General features: G+C 39.2%; 1 protein-coding gene across 5 annotated transcripts in view; it reads right to left on the bottom strand.

Moving 5' to 3' along the window:
- The window catches only part of ERGIC2 (ERGIC and golgi 2), a 45,984-nt gene that overhangs the window by 9,436 nt on the left and 19,596 nt on the right, over nucleotides 1–16,952 (bottom strand). For all 5 annotated transcript variants that reach the window (XM_073328436.1, XM_073328435.1, XM_073328434.1 and 2 more), the window contains 8 exons: nucleotides 16,065–16,135; nucleotides 13,665–13,705; nucleotides 12,230–12,331; nucleotides 10,578–10,673; nucleotides 7,881–7,936; nucleotides 6,658–6,756; nucleotides 5,084–5,181; nucleotides 568–730 (listed from right to left, as the gene is read on the bottom strand). In XM_073328436.1, coding sequence (XP_073184537.1) covers nucleotides 568–730; nucleotides 5,084–5,181; nucleotides 6,658–6,756; nucleotides 7,881–7,936; nucleotides 10,578–10,673; nucleotides 12,230–12,331; nucleotides 13,665–13,705; nucleotides 16,065–16,135 — 726 coding nt within the window. The remainder of the gene's footprint in view (nucleotides 1–567; nucleotides 731–5,083; nucleotides 5,182–6,657; nucleotides 6,757–7,880; nucleotides 7,937–10,577; nucleotides 10,674–12,229; nucleotides 12,332–13,664; nucleotides 13,706–16,064; nucleotides 16,136–16,952) is intronic.

Here is a 16,952-nt window from a genome sequence, read left to right on the forward strand (position 1 = left end):
GTATTAATAATTCTTAGGCACAGAGGAACCTGATTCTTTTTATGATTCATTTTGGCTCTGGGTAATCAGTGAATTGAGATGCCTCTTCAGGTAAAGCTAGCTGTTTCTCTCAGGGGCCAAATCCTATGGTCCATTCAAGACTTACCAAGGAAAAAACCTCATGATGACTTTAATGGGAGTTTTACCTCAGTAAGTTTTGGACAAGGTTAGCAGAATTAGGCCCCAACTACAGTATAGAGTCAGACAGAATATTAGAGGTCACACCAGTTTGTAGTGTATATCCACGAACTTCCAGTAATGAACAAACTATGGTTTTAATTAGAAAAGAAAAGAAATGGCAAGTCCACCATAGTGTACTGGGGATGTTCTATACACAGTATTAGAAATTCATAGCATTTCATGCACAAACCAATAACCCACTCACTAGTTGTGAATAGATACCTAATAGCTTATTGCATGAACTCACAAAACGAGTAGCGTAACGAGGGTGGACGCTGGATTTATGGCCTTTAGTTGCATAATTCTATCTACCTGGTAGGTCACAAGAAGGAATGCATTGATGGTTACCTGTAGTTGAGAAAATTCCACCAATAATACCACAGAGTCTTACTAAGAACTGCCAAAAGGGCATGTGTTCTTCTGTTACTGTCACCATAAGTGAACTGATGTCATATTTCATGAATATCCCTGATACCCCATGGCTGCCAGCTGCATGGTTAATCACTCTTTCCTGAGGGCAAAGAGAGAAACATACAAAAGTTAGTAGTCTCACATCAGTCACATGCACAGCAATATCTAATGGACAGGGCTGACGAAGAGCAACTTGTTAGGACAGTCAGTAATCAACATGAGACAACAGAGCAACAAGGTGACACATAGTAACTAGATTTTGATCAAAGTAGGGATGAGATACTATTTTATACTGTAGACCTTCATGCTAGCAAGTCACTATTCACTTTCCTGTTTACTTGCCCTTTGCATTGCATACCCTTGTTCAATACCAGTGACTAGTACTTGCCCTCCTTTAATTCTACAACTGAGCAATTTACACACTCCTCTCAGGATACGGGTTTACTTAATTCATTTCTTTAAGGACCAAGCTTAAAACCAGATCATCCCTGTCCTTTATGCAGGTATATGGGGTACAGATTGGGAGTATAAGGGCAGCAGACACCTGTAAGGGCCAGGGACTGCCTCCTCTCTGCGCCCCTGTAATTGCCTCAAAAAGGAAGGGAAAGATATAATGGTCATGGCCTTGTACACCAGGAAGAAGTGCAGCCTTCCACACATGTCCCAGGATGCTGCAGCCTTGCACTGCCCCTAATACAGGGTTGGGTCATAAAGAAACATTCTAGCCTATAAGTGTTTTCTTCCCTTAAGTATGAAGCATCCAGGTGCACTTTAAACTTCACTACATGTAGGCGTTGTACCAACTTTACAGAGTGGTGAACTGAGGTGGCTGAGAAAGGTTATAGTCCAGATCTTAAGAACCAGCCTCTAGGTGCCTCATCTGAGACATGTGGGCCTCATTTTCAGAGTTTCTGAGTAGCCACAACCTCAAGTGAAGTCATGAGGAGCTGTAGGTTTATTTATTAGATCCCTACATATGAATTTGGGTGCTGACCCTTCAAAATCTAGTGCCAAATTTTCAGAGTTGCTGAGCATCCACGGATTGTATTGTCTTCACTCGGAGCATGGGTGCTCAATACTTCTGAAAATCAGGCTCATATGTTTGAAAATTTTAACCCAATGGGTCTAAAGACAGGAATCCAAAATTAGAGACCATTTTAGAAAATCCACACTAAGTAATTGGACTCAAAAATCAAACATCCAGGTAGGTCAGAACTCATGGAAAAGGACTCAAAACTCCTGATTCCCAGCCCCTTGCTCTAACCACCAGACAAATCGGTGTCCTTAATCACTTTTATAACTTCCTCCAATTTGTGAAAAACTCTTTTATACCGAGGGGTCCAGAACAGAGCACACTACTCCTGACAATCTCATCAAGGCCATTTACATGATACCTCTCACATGTAGCCCAAAGACATTTGCTTTTCTGTTGCCATACTGTGCTGCAAGGTCACATCTCCTTTGCTGCCCACTGTCTCCCAGAGGTTTCTTTTGGTATCATCACTTTCCAAGTCTGAAAATCTCTGTTTCAGTTTCTTTCTCCCAGATGTATTAGCCTGTACTTCCCAAGTTGATTCTCATCTCTCTAAGCTTCTTGTATATGATTTCTTACTGTCATAATACTCCCCAAATTCAGAATTTTCTTCAAAATTAACACACTTCTTACTATCCTCACTTTCCTGCCTCTCCTTGATCATTAAGATGGTCAAGTACAAAGCAGTTTAAAACCTAGAAATTCAAGTTCTTTTGAATGGTTTTCAAGAGAAAAGAAGTCACATCTATCTGAAGTCATCCTGAAAAATTTGCAGCTATTTGCATGCTAGTGACAGCTGTTGATAAAATAACCTGGGAGCTGCTGAGTAAATGCACAGGGTAGCAAAGAACTAATTCACTGAAGATATATTCAGCAATGAATAGACTAAAGAAGTAAGCTACATAAGAAAAGCGCAAAACTAAACAGAAAGGCAATGTATCATGGAGCAGTTTCATCCTATCTGAGAATTCAATACACTCTTTCCTTTTACTAAAGAGCATCCAGTATACTGGAAACTCAAAATCAGAGACAACTGATTGAAAACTTCAGACATCTCATCTTTCTCCAGTAAATTCAGCTGACATGTATAACCAGGTTATATTTATGATATACAGCTGCTTTTAGTTACCAAAGTAAGAGGATGTGAGCGTCATATATCAAATTTATCAGCTACATACAAAGCGCTTTTATTAATTGCAATAATTACAAACCCATATCACAGAAGAAACCCATACGTACTTTCAGAATTTTAAGACCAACAGGCTGTATTAAGCAATAAGGACAGATACCAACAGACTTTATTACACATTTAAAAAAAAAAAAAAAGCTGGATGGAGGCCGTTAAGGTCAGTATGTAGAGCCAAAGATGCACTAACAAGAGTTGATTCTTTTCTGATTGCTATAGACAGCCTGAGCGTTATTCTAAAGCTACATTAAAGAGAAAAACCATCTTTTTTGGGGGCATTTTGGTCTAATATTTCTACTTTCTATTTCTATTCCTATCAACACCAGATCCTGAGCTAGTATAAACTGACATAGCTATATTGATTTCAACAAAGCTACAACACTTTACAGCAGCTGAGGATCTGCCCTACTATATGTAGAAAAGTGGAGCTATGTGGTATAGGTATTGGTTATCGCTCAGGCCTTCTCTACAGTAATACATTTTAACATATTCAAACAATTTTTCAAACAGCAGCATTAATTAACATTACTTTAACCATGGCTTTGTAGTCACCATAGACAAGGACAAGCTGTGTTCCCCACTGTATCTCCTACGGACGTTATTAGGCCCTACAGGGGTCAGGTTTTAACCATGAGGAGTTGGCACAATGTGGATCCTGGGTTTTTCAATCTCTGGACACATTCTGTAGTCTGCTACAACACCACCACTTACACACTAGACAATTTTTCTCTGGAAAACTGTTCTCTCTCTAATAGCCTTCCTCAGACCATTTATTAGTTTAAAAGAAGAACTATACTATTAACAGGCAGGCTTGCCTGGCGAGGCACATCACTGTAATCCCACCCACAACCTCAGTTATTCATAAAAACTTCCTCCTAGGAGCTTATGATTCTGTAGCATCTTTCAGACCAACTGAATCCCCAAAAGATTTACAGAGTTAAATAAATCACTACTACTAATAAAATAAATAATTTTTCCAAGCAGAAAGAGAGAAAGGAGGTACAGGGAGAAAAGCTGTGATGTAAAGTGAGATGGAGAGTCAATGAGGTGGAGAGATTTAGAAAAACTGTTCCAGATGGCAGTGCCTTGGAAGGAGCAGTGACACTGTCCTGCAGAGGAATGGCAAAATGCTAGATGAGGAGGAGGAGTGAGGAGACTGAAATGTATCTTGCAAGATCCAGATCACTGATTAATTTTTGTTCCTGTTTTGAGTTCAATTCTTTACAGAATAACCTCCCCACCTTTTCTTCAATATCCTGAATGTCCCACTGCTGAATTTAAAAAAAAAAATCACTCCTTTTTCTCCCACTTTGATAATACAGCAAAAACAATTGTCTATGAAGCATAGCATAGTGCTCCCAATGCAAAATAAAGACTGTGAGGAAACACTAGATTGTAGAATAATCAATTTCATACAAGTTACATTTAAGTGAATGATCATTACTATACAATTTTTTTTAAGCCCAGTATCCCCTGCCTGCCTTTCATAGTTGAGCTTTTCAAAGAGCTGTTCCTTCAGCTTGTAAATATCAAGATCAACCTGAGCTCAACCACTGACTAGGGAAATGATAATGAGACAGGTGTAACAAGAATATATTAGAATGCTTTTTTCTTATTTACATCAGTCTTTGAACATTCACATGACAAAATTTGGCAAGGAGTAGACTGCAGTAACTAATAGCTGGGTTTCCCTTTTTACAGATTTGGAATTTATAATGAACACCAAATCTAAAGATAACAGAAGTTTGACAATCAAGAGATTGGGTGATTAACAGTAGGTGCCTCACCAAATGCAAATCAAAATAGCTGGGAGGCAAAGAAAAGTAGTGTTCTGTACCCTCGGGTTACTCAATCCAACAGGAGTTGAATAAAAGGAATAGAGATGGATTAAGTATTTATCATGCAAGCCTATTAGGATAATTTATGGGAACCTGTTTTCATTATTAGCCACAAGTGAAGTAAGAAAGGCTAGTTGCTAATCATTAAATCTAACATTGGGACCCAGGATTTTTGGATGCAAGACGCTAATGCAAATAACTGAACACGTGTTGCCACATACATATATTTTACATTCAGTATATCATCACTGACAAATATCCCAACATATCCTGGAGTATTTTAGTAAACTGACCTGCCTGAAGAGTTTTTAAAAGCAAAAACCAATCTACCTTTGACAAGTACAAACACACTAAAACAAAACCTTTTCTTTGGGTTGGTTTCTAACTGGGACTTACCCTTTCTGTCACGGAAAACTGGTGAGTTTCTGCTGAAATTTTATACGTATGGAGTTTTGTTGGCACGACTGTGATAAAATATTGGAACATCTGGTTGTCTAAAACAAAACAAATCTTACTATTGAATTAACACTAATTATAGGGTAAAAATCATTTGAGAGAGATAGTCAGCTGTTAAACAAGTATTTTTCTGAAAAGACCATTAAGAATATTATCTATTAAGCTCTGTCTACCCTGGGGGCAATTTCAAAAAGTCCCACTGTTGACAACACTGGTTTGGCTCTATCAGTGTTAATTTTGAGGGTTAGGCCCTCGGACAAATTTTTGCACATGCCAGACTTCACACACTGTGATTAGTCCCACTGAAGTCAATAGGACAGTTCAGTGTGTGAAGTTTAGCATGTGCATAAATCTTTCCAGGGCCCTACTGTAGACAAGCCACAGGCTGCCACTGCTGTTTTAACCACCATCTCATGTAACCCTGCACACAGAAGTAGGGGTTATGGCAGTGGTTTTAAAACAGTGGCTGAAGCCAACAGTCTGTCTATGTAAATTCTTCCAGTGTTCTTAACACTAGTGGGACTGAATTGTTTGGATTTTCAGAAAGTTTCCCTAGATGAGACAGTTCATTAGAGAACTCATAGTAGATGTTACGAATTATACCTGAGAGGTTAGACAATGGTGGGCCCCAAACCAAAATGGAGTCACATGTGCTAACTTTTCCTTAACATAGACAATCAGCATTTTGTCATGTATTTATAATATAATCCCTCTTCATTCAACATCCTAGCAGAACAAACCACCAAACAACTGAAATGATCATTTCAAGTGAAATGGTATTTCAAATCAGCAAAGTAACACCATTTGCTCTGCTGTCTGATCAAGGTCTGTGGGTCTAAGGTTTTGCAGTTTTTTAGCATATTAAAATATTCATGTCACAGAAATAATTAATTCCATTTCTTTTCAATAGTCTGGTAAGTAATCTTACCAGTGACATTACAATACAAAACACATCCAAAGAGTTCAATATATTTTGTCAATGAACGTGCTAAACCGTGATTAAACCTCACAGCCCCTCTGTGAGGTAGATATTAGCCTCAATTTATAAATGAGGAAATGTAAATGACTTGCCAAAGATCACACAGTGAGTCGGTAACAGAGATGGGAACAGAACCTAAGAATCCTGAATCTCAGTCCTACAGTCTAACCACTAGACAGTCTCCTTCATGATGACACTTGGCTCTGCAAGTCCAAGTTGTAACATACAGCTGTAAATCTTTTTGGAATTTGTCCACACAGGTGAGTGCTCAGCCATAATTTAAATACAGTACATTTGTATGTGCAACTACAAATCAACATCAGAAGCAACAAAGAAGTAGCAAAGTACCGTTAAAAAAAGATTACACCATGAATGATGCAGGATAAAGAAAGAGTAACTAAATGATGCATTCCTTATTTACCATAATGTACCATTTGTTAGTAGCAGAATTCAAGAAAAATGTTAGTTTTTAAGCTAAGAATTAACAGAGCAGCATCTCAGATACTAAATTATTTTTCCATCATGAAACACTTACGATCTGATGCAATTTTTTCTGTCCCGTCCAAAGGATTAATAATTCCTGGAATGAGCTCTCCAAAAGACAAGTGATCTATTCTATGAGAGAAGTTGTATGCTAAAAGACAACACAAAAGAACCACCAAATGTAAGGGGTTTATTTTGGTGAAATATGAAAATTTTGTACATTTCTCTCTCACACCCCCCCCACCCACAGCACAATAGGAAAAGCATCAATTGGAATATTTAATGCTATTAGGATGGATATAAAATGTTTTCAGGATTTGCACTTTTGTAAATGTTTTCACAAATCCAAATGTGTATTTATTATAAGCAAAGCTTGCTTTACTGGCATCAATATTTAAAAATATGTATGTTCAATTTTAACTCGGCACTTCCCCTCCATTTTTATAGGCAATACAATGTAGATCTAAATGTACAGGCATTTGCAACAGCCCAAGAGTTAAAGGGCCAAGAAGCAGCCAAAGACACCTGGAATTACTTTACAGTTCACATTTCAGGCTGACCAAAAGTGTTGGAAAGATTAAATTGTTTTATTAATTAAATGCACAAACCTATATAATGCAAGAATAATTTTATTAATTTAGTTCCTAATCTTGAAAAGATTTATGCACATGATTAATTGCATTGGGAATACACACATGTAAAATTAAATTCACATGGAAGCCATTGCAGGATTGGAGGCTTAAACAGTAAAGAGTCAGGAAGCAAAGCTAAATTTTCACAGTAACATTTACTCTCTCTCTCACACACACACACACTGCAGTAAAATACATTCAGCAGCCTGACTAGTAATCCTAAACACTGAAATAATGCTTTATGAGGTCAGAAATTTTAAACCTTTTATAGTCTAAATATTGCAGGGGAACAAGCTCTCTGAAAAATACAGATTATTATACAATACTTCTGAAATCCAAGCTATACTATTATAACATGCTTTTTATTGTTATTTACATATTATTTTACATATCATTTTACATTATGACTGTTACACAATCAGCATAAACAGATAGTCTGTGAATGTCAAATGCATGAAAAGATTTGTCACTTTACAATATAATATACTGAAGCCTATTCTCCGATTTCTTTTACAATGCAAATCACTCAGCTAGAAATATCTCAGCAATAGTATGTGTCCAATACTACACTAATGCCCAAATTAGTAGCTAGGAGATGCTATGAACCAACAGTGTTTTTTGAAAGAGGACAGTAAATGCTTACAATCGTGGCTCACAAGGGCTGCCAAGTGTGCATGGCCTCGGGGATGGGGAATTGCCCTAAAGAAAGCAAAAACATGTTTGATAAAGTGGTGATTTAACGAACACTTAGGAGAAGCTCAAATAATAAAAATTGGGGTTTCCATAAAGCAAATCACCAGTTTTCCCTTGATTTCAATAAAATAGCCCTTTATAATGGGCATTGAAATTTTCATCGTTGCTCAGTACAGACAACCAGAGTAACACCTGAAGACACATTAAGCTCATGAAAATCCTCCAATATACACAAAAAGTTCTTTTTAGAAACCCCAATAGGTTTTGTCTAGCCAGAGAGCTGCAAGGGGAAAAGCTGTAAAATCCTGGCATGGCCAAATACAGTACAAGACCAACCATGTAACAGCTCAAGTGTGCCAGGGGTTAATATGGATTTCCCTGCACTTGCCTTGTGAGTAGGCAGATTATCAGTTTCATTTGTGGGACTCTATAGTATGTGCATTGGGAGAGGTTGGAAGAGCACGAGGAAAGAGAGAAGGAAAACAAAGGGAACACCAGAATCACACTGGGAAAGGACCAGCATGGATTGGAAAACTGGCACACTTCCCCAGCCCCTCTTCACACTCAAAAAGAAGTTTTCTTTCTAGGCTTGCTTTTACTACCCTATGATCTAGTGTGAGGTTTACACCTAACAGAATTAAATAAACCCTCCTTCACCATTTAGACATTAAAAGTTGAGTGACTATCCTAAGCAGATGCATTTTGGAGAAATTGAAGATGGGGGGTGAGGGGTGCGGAATAAAAGATTGGGAGATGAGGCACTAGAAGACTACAATAATCAAGGCAAGACACGACCAGAAGGAAGGAAGCAACAGGACTTAGCAAGAGCATAGATATGAAGGGGATGAGAGAGAAAAGACAGGTTGTGCTAGGATGCAGGAAGGACAGAAGAGATGGCAACGGAGATAGAGTAGGAGGGGAGAGATTAGAGCTTCAATTTTGAACAGACTGAGCTTGAGAAGACAGCTGGGCACCTAACAACATATGTCAAAGGCAATTTTGAGACACAAAACTAGAGGTGTAGGTTTCGGATTCAGTCTAGCAGAGATGATAGTTGAAACCACAAAAGGAGATATGGTTATTCAGTGGGTCCATAGAGCGAGAAGAGGGGGTTCAGCAACTCTTAGGGATGTCAGACAGGGATAGAGAAAAAGAATGAGGAGCTGTTTAAGGAGGTATATAGATGCTGAAAGAACAGTCGGCAAGGCAGGAGAAGAATCAGAGCACAGTCACAGGCCAAGAAAGGGTCATTGCAGAAACCACACATGGCATGTGAACATGACACCTCCAGCCATGCTAGTGCACAATGATCTGGCTTGGTTAGAGGCATAAGTTTCCAATACAGATCTCTAGTTTAAAGTGTTTACAAGACAACATGATTACAGAAGCATATCAGGAAACTGTGATTCACATTTAGTCATGACTCCCTAACATGCTTCTATAACTATATTATCTCATTCATACAACTAACAAAAATCTGTGCTGCGAAACATATGCCCTTTATTATGACAGACAGCTTTGCTCTTGAACGGTTACAGTAGGGGCGGGCAAACTTTTTGGCCTGAGGGCCACATCGGGTTTCCAAAATTGTATGGAGGGCTGGTTAGCGGAGAAAAACAAAACAGCCAGGCATGGCCTGGCCCCCGCCTCCTATCCGACCACCCCTTCTCGCCCCAACAGCGCCCCCAGGACTCCTGCCCCATCCAACCCCCCGTCCTCTGATGGCCCGCCCGGGACTCCTACCCCATCCACCACCCCCTACTCCCTGTCCCCTGGACCCCCCACCCCTGACTGCCCCCTGCCGCCCCATCCAACCCCCCACTCATTCCTGACTTGCCCTCCGGGACCCCTGCCCCATCCAACCACCCCTTCTCCCTGTCCCCTGACTGCCCCCTGCTGCCCCCATCTTCTTCCCTGCCCTCTGACCGCCCCAACCCCTAACCACACCCCCGCCCCTGACCACCACCACCCCAACTTCCCTGCCCTCTATCCAACCCCCCCACCCCCTTACTGTGCTGCCTGGAGCACTGGTGGCTGGTGGGGCTACAGCCGTGCCACCCAGAGCACCAGGGCAGGCTGCGGCTCTGCAATTGCACTGCCCAGCCGGCTACAGCGTTGCGCCGGCAGTGCGGCACACTGAGGCTGTAGGGGAGGGGCTGGGGGCTAGCCTCCCGGGCCAGGAGCTCAGGGGCCAGAAAGGAGGGATCCAGCCCGTGGGCTGTAGTTTGCCTACCTCTGGGTTAGAGGTATAGTAAGGTTGGGCCCAATTAGATAACAGGAAAGTACAAGCATTCTAAAAGTATTAGCTGTCACTTTATCACATGTTAACAAAAGGCAATAGTTCATCTAATCAGCTGTAAGGGTTCAATTTATGGATATATGACAACATTGCTGAACACAGGAGAAGCAGCTACTTCAGCAGACATTTCAAAAAGTTCCATAGTTCATGTTGACTACAACCAGACATGAAGAAATATGATGTTTGAAATGAGAGATACCATATGAAAAATATGACCAGAAAGGGAAGCTGTATTACGATAAAAGCAGCTAACTAGGCAAAAGTGAGCCAAAGAAAGTTTTTTGCTTAACTACACACACATCTGTCTTGATCAATTTGTGGTAGATTCAGTAAGTGAAAAGAACATACTTGCCCACAGTTATGTGAAAGTTTCCTGCCACTTTATTGACATAGAGATGACCATGAATTCTGCATGCATCTGGAGGCAGTAACGAATTATCCTCCCTGTTTGAACAAGAAACAGGGAAACAGCTCAAAACACAGTAATTGAGATTATTTTATATGTAGGTAAAAAAAATAGCATCAATGTAAAGTTTAGAAAACCATATTCTTCTGCCATGGAAAATAAACGTTCTGGTACAACCTAGAAATTCAGAAAAGGGAAAACAAACTGTAATTACAAATTATGAGCTTTAAAACATCTGGACTTCTATGTTAAAAAGCACATTTTATAGTAGATTAAGCACACAAAAGTTACACACCCCCATTGAGAGGAAAACAAATTAAGCGTAGCTCATTTTATAAACAATATCCTTGCCAGCCTGATGCCACTCAGAGTTTCAACACATCACTCAAATGTTCAAGACTCCTAGGGGATGAGGCTAACCAGATGGACAAGAACCAGAACAATTACAGAGAAGACTTTCTCAGGCCCTTGGGATATCTGTCACCTCATGAAACACTTTTCAGCAACTCAGATTGAAAATGGTTTGTCCAGGTAATACAGCTGTGCTGATCAGGGTGAACAGCACAAAACATTAAAAAAAAACAAACAGTTGCTGAAAGCTAATTAATGACCATGTACCAAGAAAAGTTTTCAACATCTGTTTAAGAAGTTTTGCCCTGCTCACATTTGCTGGTATAACCATGTCACCTGAAAGTTTCCAGATCTCCTTCTGAAAACAGTTTGTTAAAACAGCCCAAAGTGTAGTTTAAATGGCACCCCAGAAGACAATGAAATGGGAGCAGAAGATAATGAAATGGGAGCATCACTTCTGAGCACTCTTGAGCAGTGGTCTAAGATGAAAGAATACAGTCGCTCCCCAGACATGGGAAAGGTGTAGTAGACCACAGTGTACTAACTATGGGAGGGAGCATTTATTGGCATTGGAAAAGGAGAAACTTTTTTTTTTTTTTTAAATTTACACCAAATAAGGACATGCACAGTAAGTCTTATATATATGTTATTTAAATGATTTTAAAGAAAAAATTCATGTTTGTTACTGATTTAATATTTTTTTATTTATATTAGAAATGCAAGTGCCTGATAAAGCAGGTTAAAAACCTGTTGATGGTTGAAATGAAAGAACTGAAAGAGAGGGCTCTGAAATTGTTTTAGAAAGGTAGCTCATCAAAATAAGTAGATACAATTTGTTTAAAATATTCAAAAATATTTTGTAACTAATTTTAAGCAGCATTAATACATGACAGGTAAGTGATGAGTCTTGAATCTTGTGGGGTGCTGATCATCATAAAAATGCTAAACACACACAAATGGATTCATATAAAAAAGTAACAACCTTTCCGGCAAGTGTTTGCTGGCACACTAAGGATGTAAGTAAAATACAATCCAGTTCAGACTGTTACTGATTTCTTCACAACCCAGACCAGCAAGTCTCTAAAACATTAAGACAAAGGCTTTGGATTCAGGGAAACCTGAAGCAAGGCAGAGGCATACAAGTCTCTTCACCATTATAACTTTGTCTTCAGAAATGAATTAAAGAAAGCAATCAGTCATGAGAGAAAGTGAAATCAGCTGCATGCAACAATTTCTCTCTCACCTTGGTGGCAGTGCTGTTGAAGCACTTTTAAAAGCACTTTTGAATATCACATCTTGAAGGGAGTGTTCTTCTTGCAGTCTACTCTGAATTAACTGCAGCATCCTAAAAGATCACACAGATGAGTACAGTAAGTGGGAATGCATGCAACAGAGTAACAGAAAATAAATTCATAGTTACCGTCAGGTATATTAGTTACATATTATAAAACAACTCAGTTCAGCAAAAGGATGGTATGTTAAATTCAGACATATGCCAAACATTCCTACTGCTCAAATATACACAATTTAAAAAATAAAAATAAAAGCACTGATGTTGGACTCCCATAGTATGCCATGAGGATGGTAAAACTAGAAAACGATTCCTAAAGAACTAAGCATGAATTTAAAGAGGCTTTAGATTCTGTGACACAGTTTTCAGATGCGAAGGACACAGTTAAGGTTTGTTGGTGAGACAGACAAGCTTTTGAGCTTATGCAGAGCTCTTCTTCAGGAAAAGATCTGAAGAAGAGCTCTGTGTAAGCCTGAAACATCTCCCACTCACCAACAGAAATTGGTCCAATAAAAAGATATTACCTCACCCACCTTTTGTCTCTACTATCCTGGGACTGATACGGCTCTACAACAACACTGCATACAGTTAAGGTTGGCAGGCCCAACCATTCATTTACTTTGGCAGTAGCTCCATTGGTAAACTCAGCAGTTTGGGATTCCATACACACATCCCTCCTCATCACCATCTCAACCAACCTCCCAATTCCAACAAAAACAAATCAGAATGAATCCTAGGCCTAAATTCATACTAAACAAAGTCCTGCATGCAATCTCCAGGGTCTCGCATTAAAGCACATATGCACTTGTCTGCTTACTGTTGTGTTATACAGTACATTGGAGCATTTCTCTCCCCAGCTGCATCAAAGAGGAAGGAGGAAGGAGAGAACAACAATAAACTTTAAGTGCTAACAGTAATCAATTCAACTGCTGAAGGTGGCGAGTTATTTTGGTTTAATGACCCTGACATACATCTAAACATGGCAAATGAGTTCATAATGAAACTACCAAAACTACCGCACGTGCAATTAAACTAGATAAAATGCGTCAGGACTGGTTTATTACAAGGACTGATAGATAAATCATACAGTTTTATATTTTACAAAATGAAAGGAGTACTCATTCATGGCAAAGACACCGAATGCTGACTAGCCAGCTCTAAAAAGCCAGAGGAAAAATAAAGGAGCTTCAGTTTCAGTGGGTGTGTACTGCACGATTATGGGCAGTATCTGTGCAAGGTAACATAGGGTTGGGTTTGTTTCTTTTAAACATGACTTAGGTATACTCAGAGCACATTCTCGGAGCTATATCCAGTGACAAAAGAAAAGCAGACCTATCGCTGTCCAATCTACATGCATTCACATCAGTGCTTTAGAATGATCTATTACCTCTGCCACTCTTTTTGCTGGGGAGTAAGATCAAATATTACCTGCAACAAAGAAGAAAACACATAGTAACACATAACCAGAAAGCAATACCAATGACTTCACCCCACCAAAGTTCTCTCCACAAAATTCAGAACAGAAAAAAGGAAGGTGATTTAACAATATTTTATTTTGTGCTAAAAGATTTATCCAACTTTTCCCATATACAGTAAATCCAAAGCGGACTTTAAATTTTAGCTTTTCATTAGTTAATCCTAACAATGTGGAGCTAGGAGACAGATTTTTATAACTATACATAGTTCAAAAGGTAGCAACTATAGTTTAAAAATAAAAGAAGCAAGTGCAGTCATGGTCCAACACTGAACTGTGTTAAACAAGGCTCAGCATTTGGTATATCGAAACCTCAGCCTCCTTTTTGCCATGGCAAACACGCCATTGAACACCATTTTAACCTTTTATTACAGACACAGCAAAGAAGGAAAAACAGTTAAAGCACCTGAAACGTAAAGTATTAAGTAAGGCTTTCATTTTAACATCCCTTATTTCCTTTCCCTTTAGTTGGAGAGAGTTTTTACAGTCTATTAGATGATACTAAAGATGGTAATAACTGTCCTTTTGGTGAAAAGAGAAGATGTTAGTTGAGATGGGCTGGACCTGTTGTTGCTGCTGCTGCAGTTAGACCCCATTTCTTAGGAGACACAAACAGTAAAGATTGAAAATGTGACTTCTGTCTCTGGTGTTGACTTTCACTTGCAACCTCACTGCTGGGAAAAAACACAGACACCGCACATGGTCTTATTAGCTACTCTGAGACCTGGCAAACTCAAACCAGCATTGGGCTGTTTAGGGTACTTCTTTTAGCGGTTTCTTTCTGATCACAGGCTGACAGTAATGTTACAAAATATACAGTCTCGGCCAGCTAAGAGACTCTTGTTAGACAGAAGGAAAAAGGAGAGGGATAGAATCAAATATTTGCAAGTTGTTCCTGGCACAGAATTATCAGTGAAGTGAAAAGGTTCAATAACGCCATATGCATTTCCTCAGCTACTGTAAACTGAACAGTCTCCAAGAAATTACAGACAGAACTACTTGATGGGTTTAATCAATCAATCTGCAACTAAACAGACAACTGTGATGCAGCATATACTCCCCGGGGACAAGGTATTTAACCCCATTCACTCAGGCCCACTGTACTGACTTGCAGTTAGACTTACAGGGTATGTCTACACAGCAAAGCCCATGCCAGCTGACTCAGGCTCACAGGGCTCAAGTTGTGGAGCTGTTTGACGGCTGTGTAGACTTCCAGGCTTGGGCTGCAGCCTGAACTTTGGGAGCCTCCCACTTTACAGGGCTCCAGCCCAGCTGGGAAATCAAGAAAGCAACAAAACTGCTCCGTAGCCTGAGCCCTGCTATCCCAAGACAGCTTGCATGGGCTAGCTGTGAGTGTCTAGTTGCTGTGTAGACATACCCGCAGGCTGCTTCAGGGAAGCAGCATATAATTGCTATGGGACTCGATGACTTGAGGAAACAGCATCAAGCAGATCTCATATCCAGATGCATCACTGTCTGCTCAATTGAAAGATAAGAAGACACCACAATAATGAGCATCCATTAAGGAACTTGTAATTGCACTTTAGGTAACACTTGAAGCTGGTTCTCCAACAGCTGGACGAGAACAACAAAAACCGCGCACACAATGGTACTTGAAAAATAAACAACAGTCCATGAGTTAGTCTGTTGAACCACTTCACAGGAAAAACATGAAAAGCCCAAAATGAAAAAGCAAACTCAAGGAACCAACATTAAAAGAATACACCTAAATTGGGGGAGAAGACAACAGAAAATATTTTCAGATTCTACTCTCTCTCTTTACAGAAACACAAAGCAAAATTAAGCAAAGCTGCCAATGGGAGTTCTTCATTTATTTAATTGACAGGAAAATGAATACAGAGCCAATTGTTAGCTGTTATAATTCAGCAATAGAAACACACATGCTACCTAATGGTGATGTAACTTAATAGCTATAGAATATTCCAATCTATTCATGAATGCGGACCCAAGGGAATATGCTGTTGTTTTCTTAAGTTAAAGACTTAAATTTGCACACTAACAATGAGCGAGCATGCAGAAAACATAGTTCCATGGTCACAATGAAAATACATTTCTGGACAGCATTTCTTTCTAGCATGAGCATATTAAGCTCACATAGCCAATCCTGAAACCAGTTTTGCATGGACAAACCTTTGTGACTATGTGGAGCATAACTGACTTCAGTGTTACTCTGCATGGGTCCAACTTCAGGACTGGATAATAGTTTTGGAGGTATGGTTCAGCCAAAATGAAAAAGGCATGTCACAGCTAATAAAGAGCACCATCTTTATAAAGAAAATGGAATAAACTTACCGGTTCATAAACTAAACCATCTGCAGAGACAACCATTGTTTCTGCTAAATCCAAAACATCAGCCCCCACATCTGTTTCAAAAAACAAAACAAAATAGCAAATATTAAAAGAAAATATAAATATGAATAAAAACAAAAAATATCCAGTAGAAATCAAGCTTGACAGCATCTCTTCAAACCTATCAGTAAAACAGCAGATACTAATTACGGTGAGAAAATCTATTCTTTATTAACAGTATGCAAGTCCATACTAGTAGAGGAAAAAAAGCTGGCAAGAAACTGATGACTGAAAAAACTTTTCAATCCACCTAACAAAACATCACAGAGAGAGAAGGGGACAGAGACAGTTTTTAGGAGAAGCATCATTTCTCACTGATATATCACTTTCAGAGAATGCTCATTTACTGCTCTTCTTAAACAGAAAGTACTGGACAAAATATTATATGAAGTGTAATTACTGTAGCTCTATATACACACACATTTATACACATTTCCCACACACAAATTGATCAGTGCAAACTTAAATCTCTTCCATTTACATAAACGCAGTTATCAAATCTAAAATGACACTAGTCCACAGAGAGACTAAGTTATTTGTTTTTTTTAAAAGAAGGAAAACACATTGGAAGATAGATTTATTTAAAACTAACTGCAAAAAGCATACTGATAATATTTAAGCTCTTATTTAGCACTTTGCACCTCCAAAGAGCGTGACAAACAGTAATTGTCATAACAGCCTGATGAGGTAACTAAGTATTGTACCCATTTATCATATGGCAGGACTGAGGCAGAGCGGTTTAAGGAGTTGCCCAAGACCAAACAGAGAGTCTGTATCAGAGCCAGGTTTAGATTTCAGAGAGTTCCTATCTGCTACTCTTGTGGCAGATTA

Source organism: Lepidochelys kempii, chromosome 1, assembly GCF_965140265.1.
Source record: "Lepidochelys kempii isolate rLepKem1 chromosome 1, rLepKem1.hap2, whole genome shotgun sequence".
Taxonomy (NCBI): Eukaryota; Metazoa; Chordata; order Testudines; family Cheloniidae; genus Lepidochelys; species Lepidochelys kempii.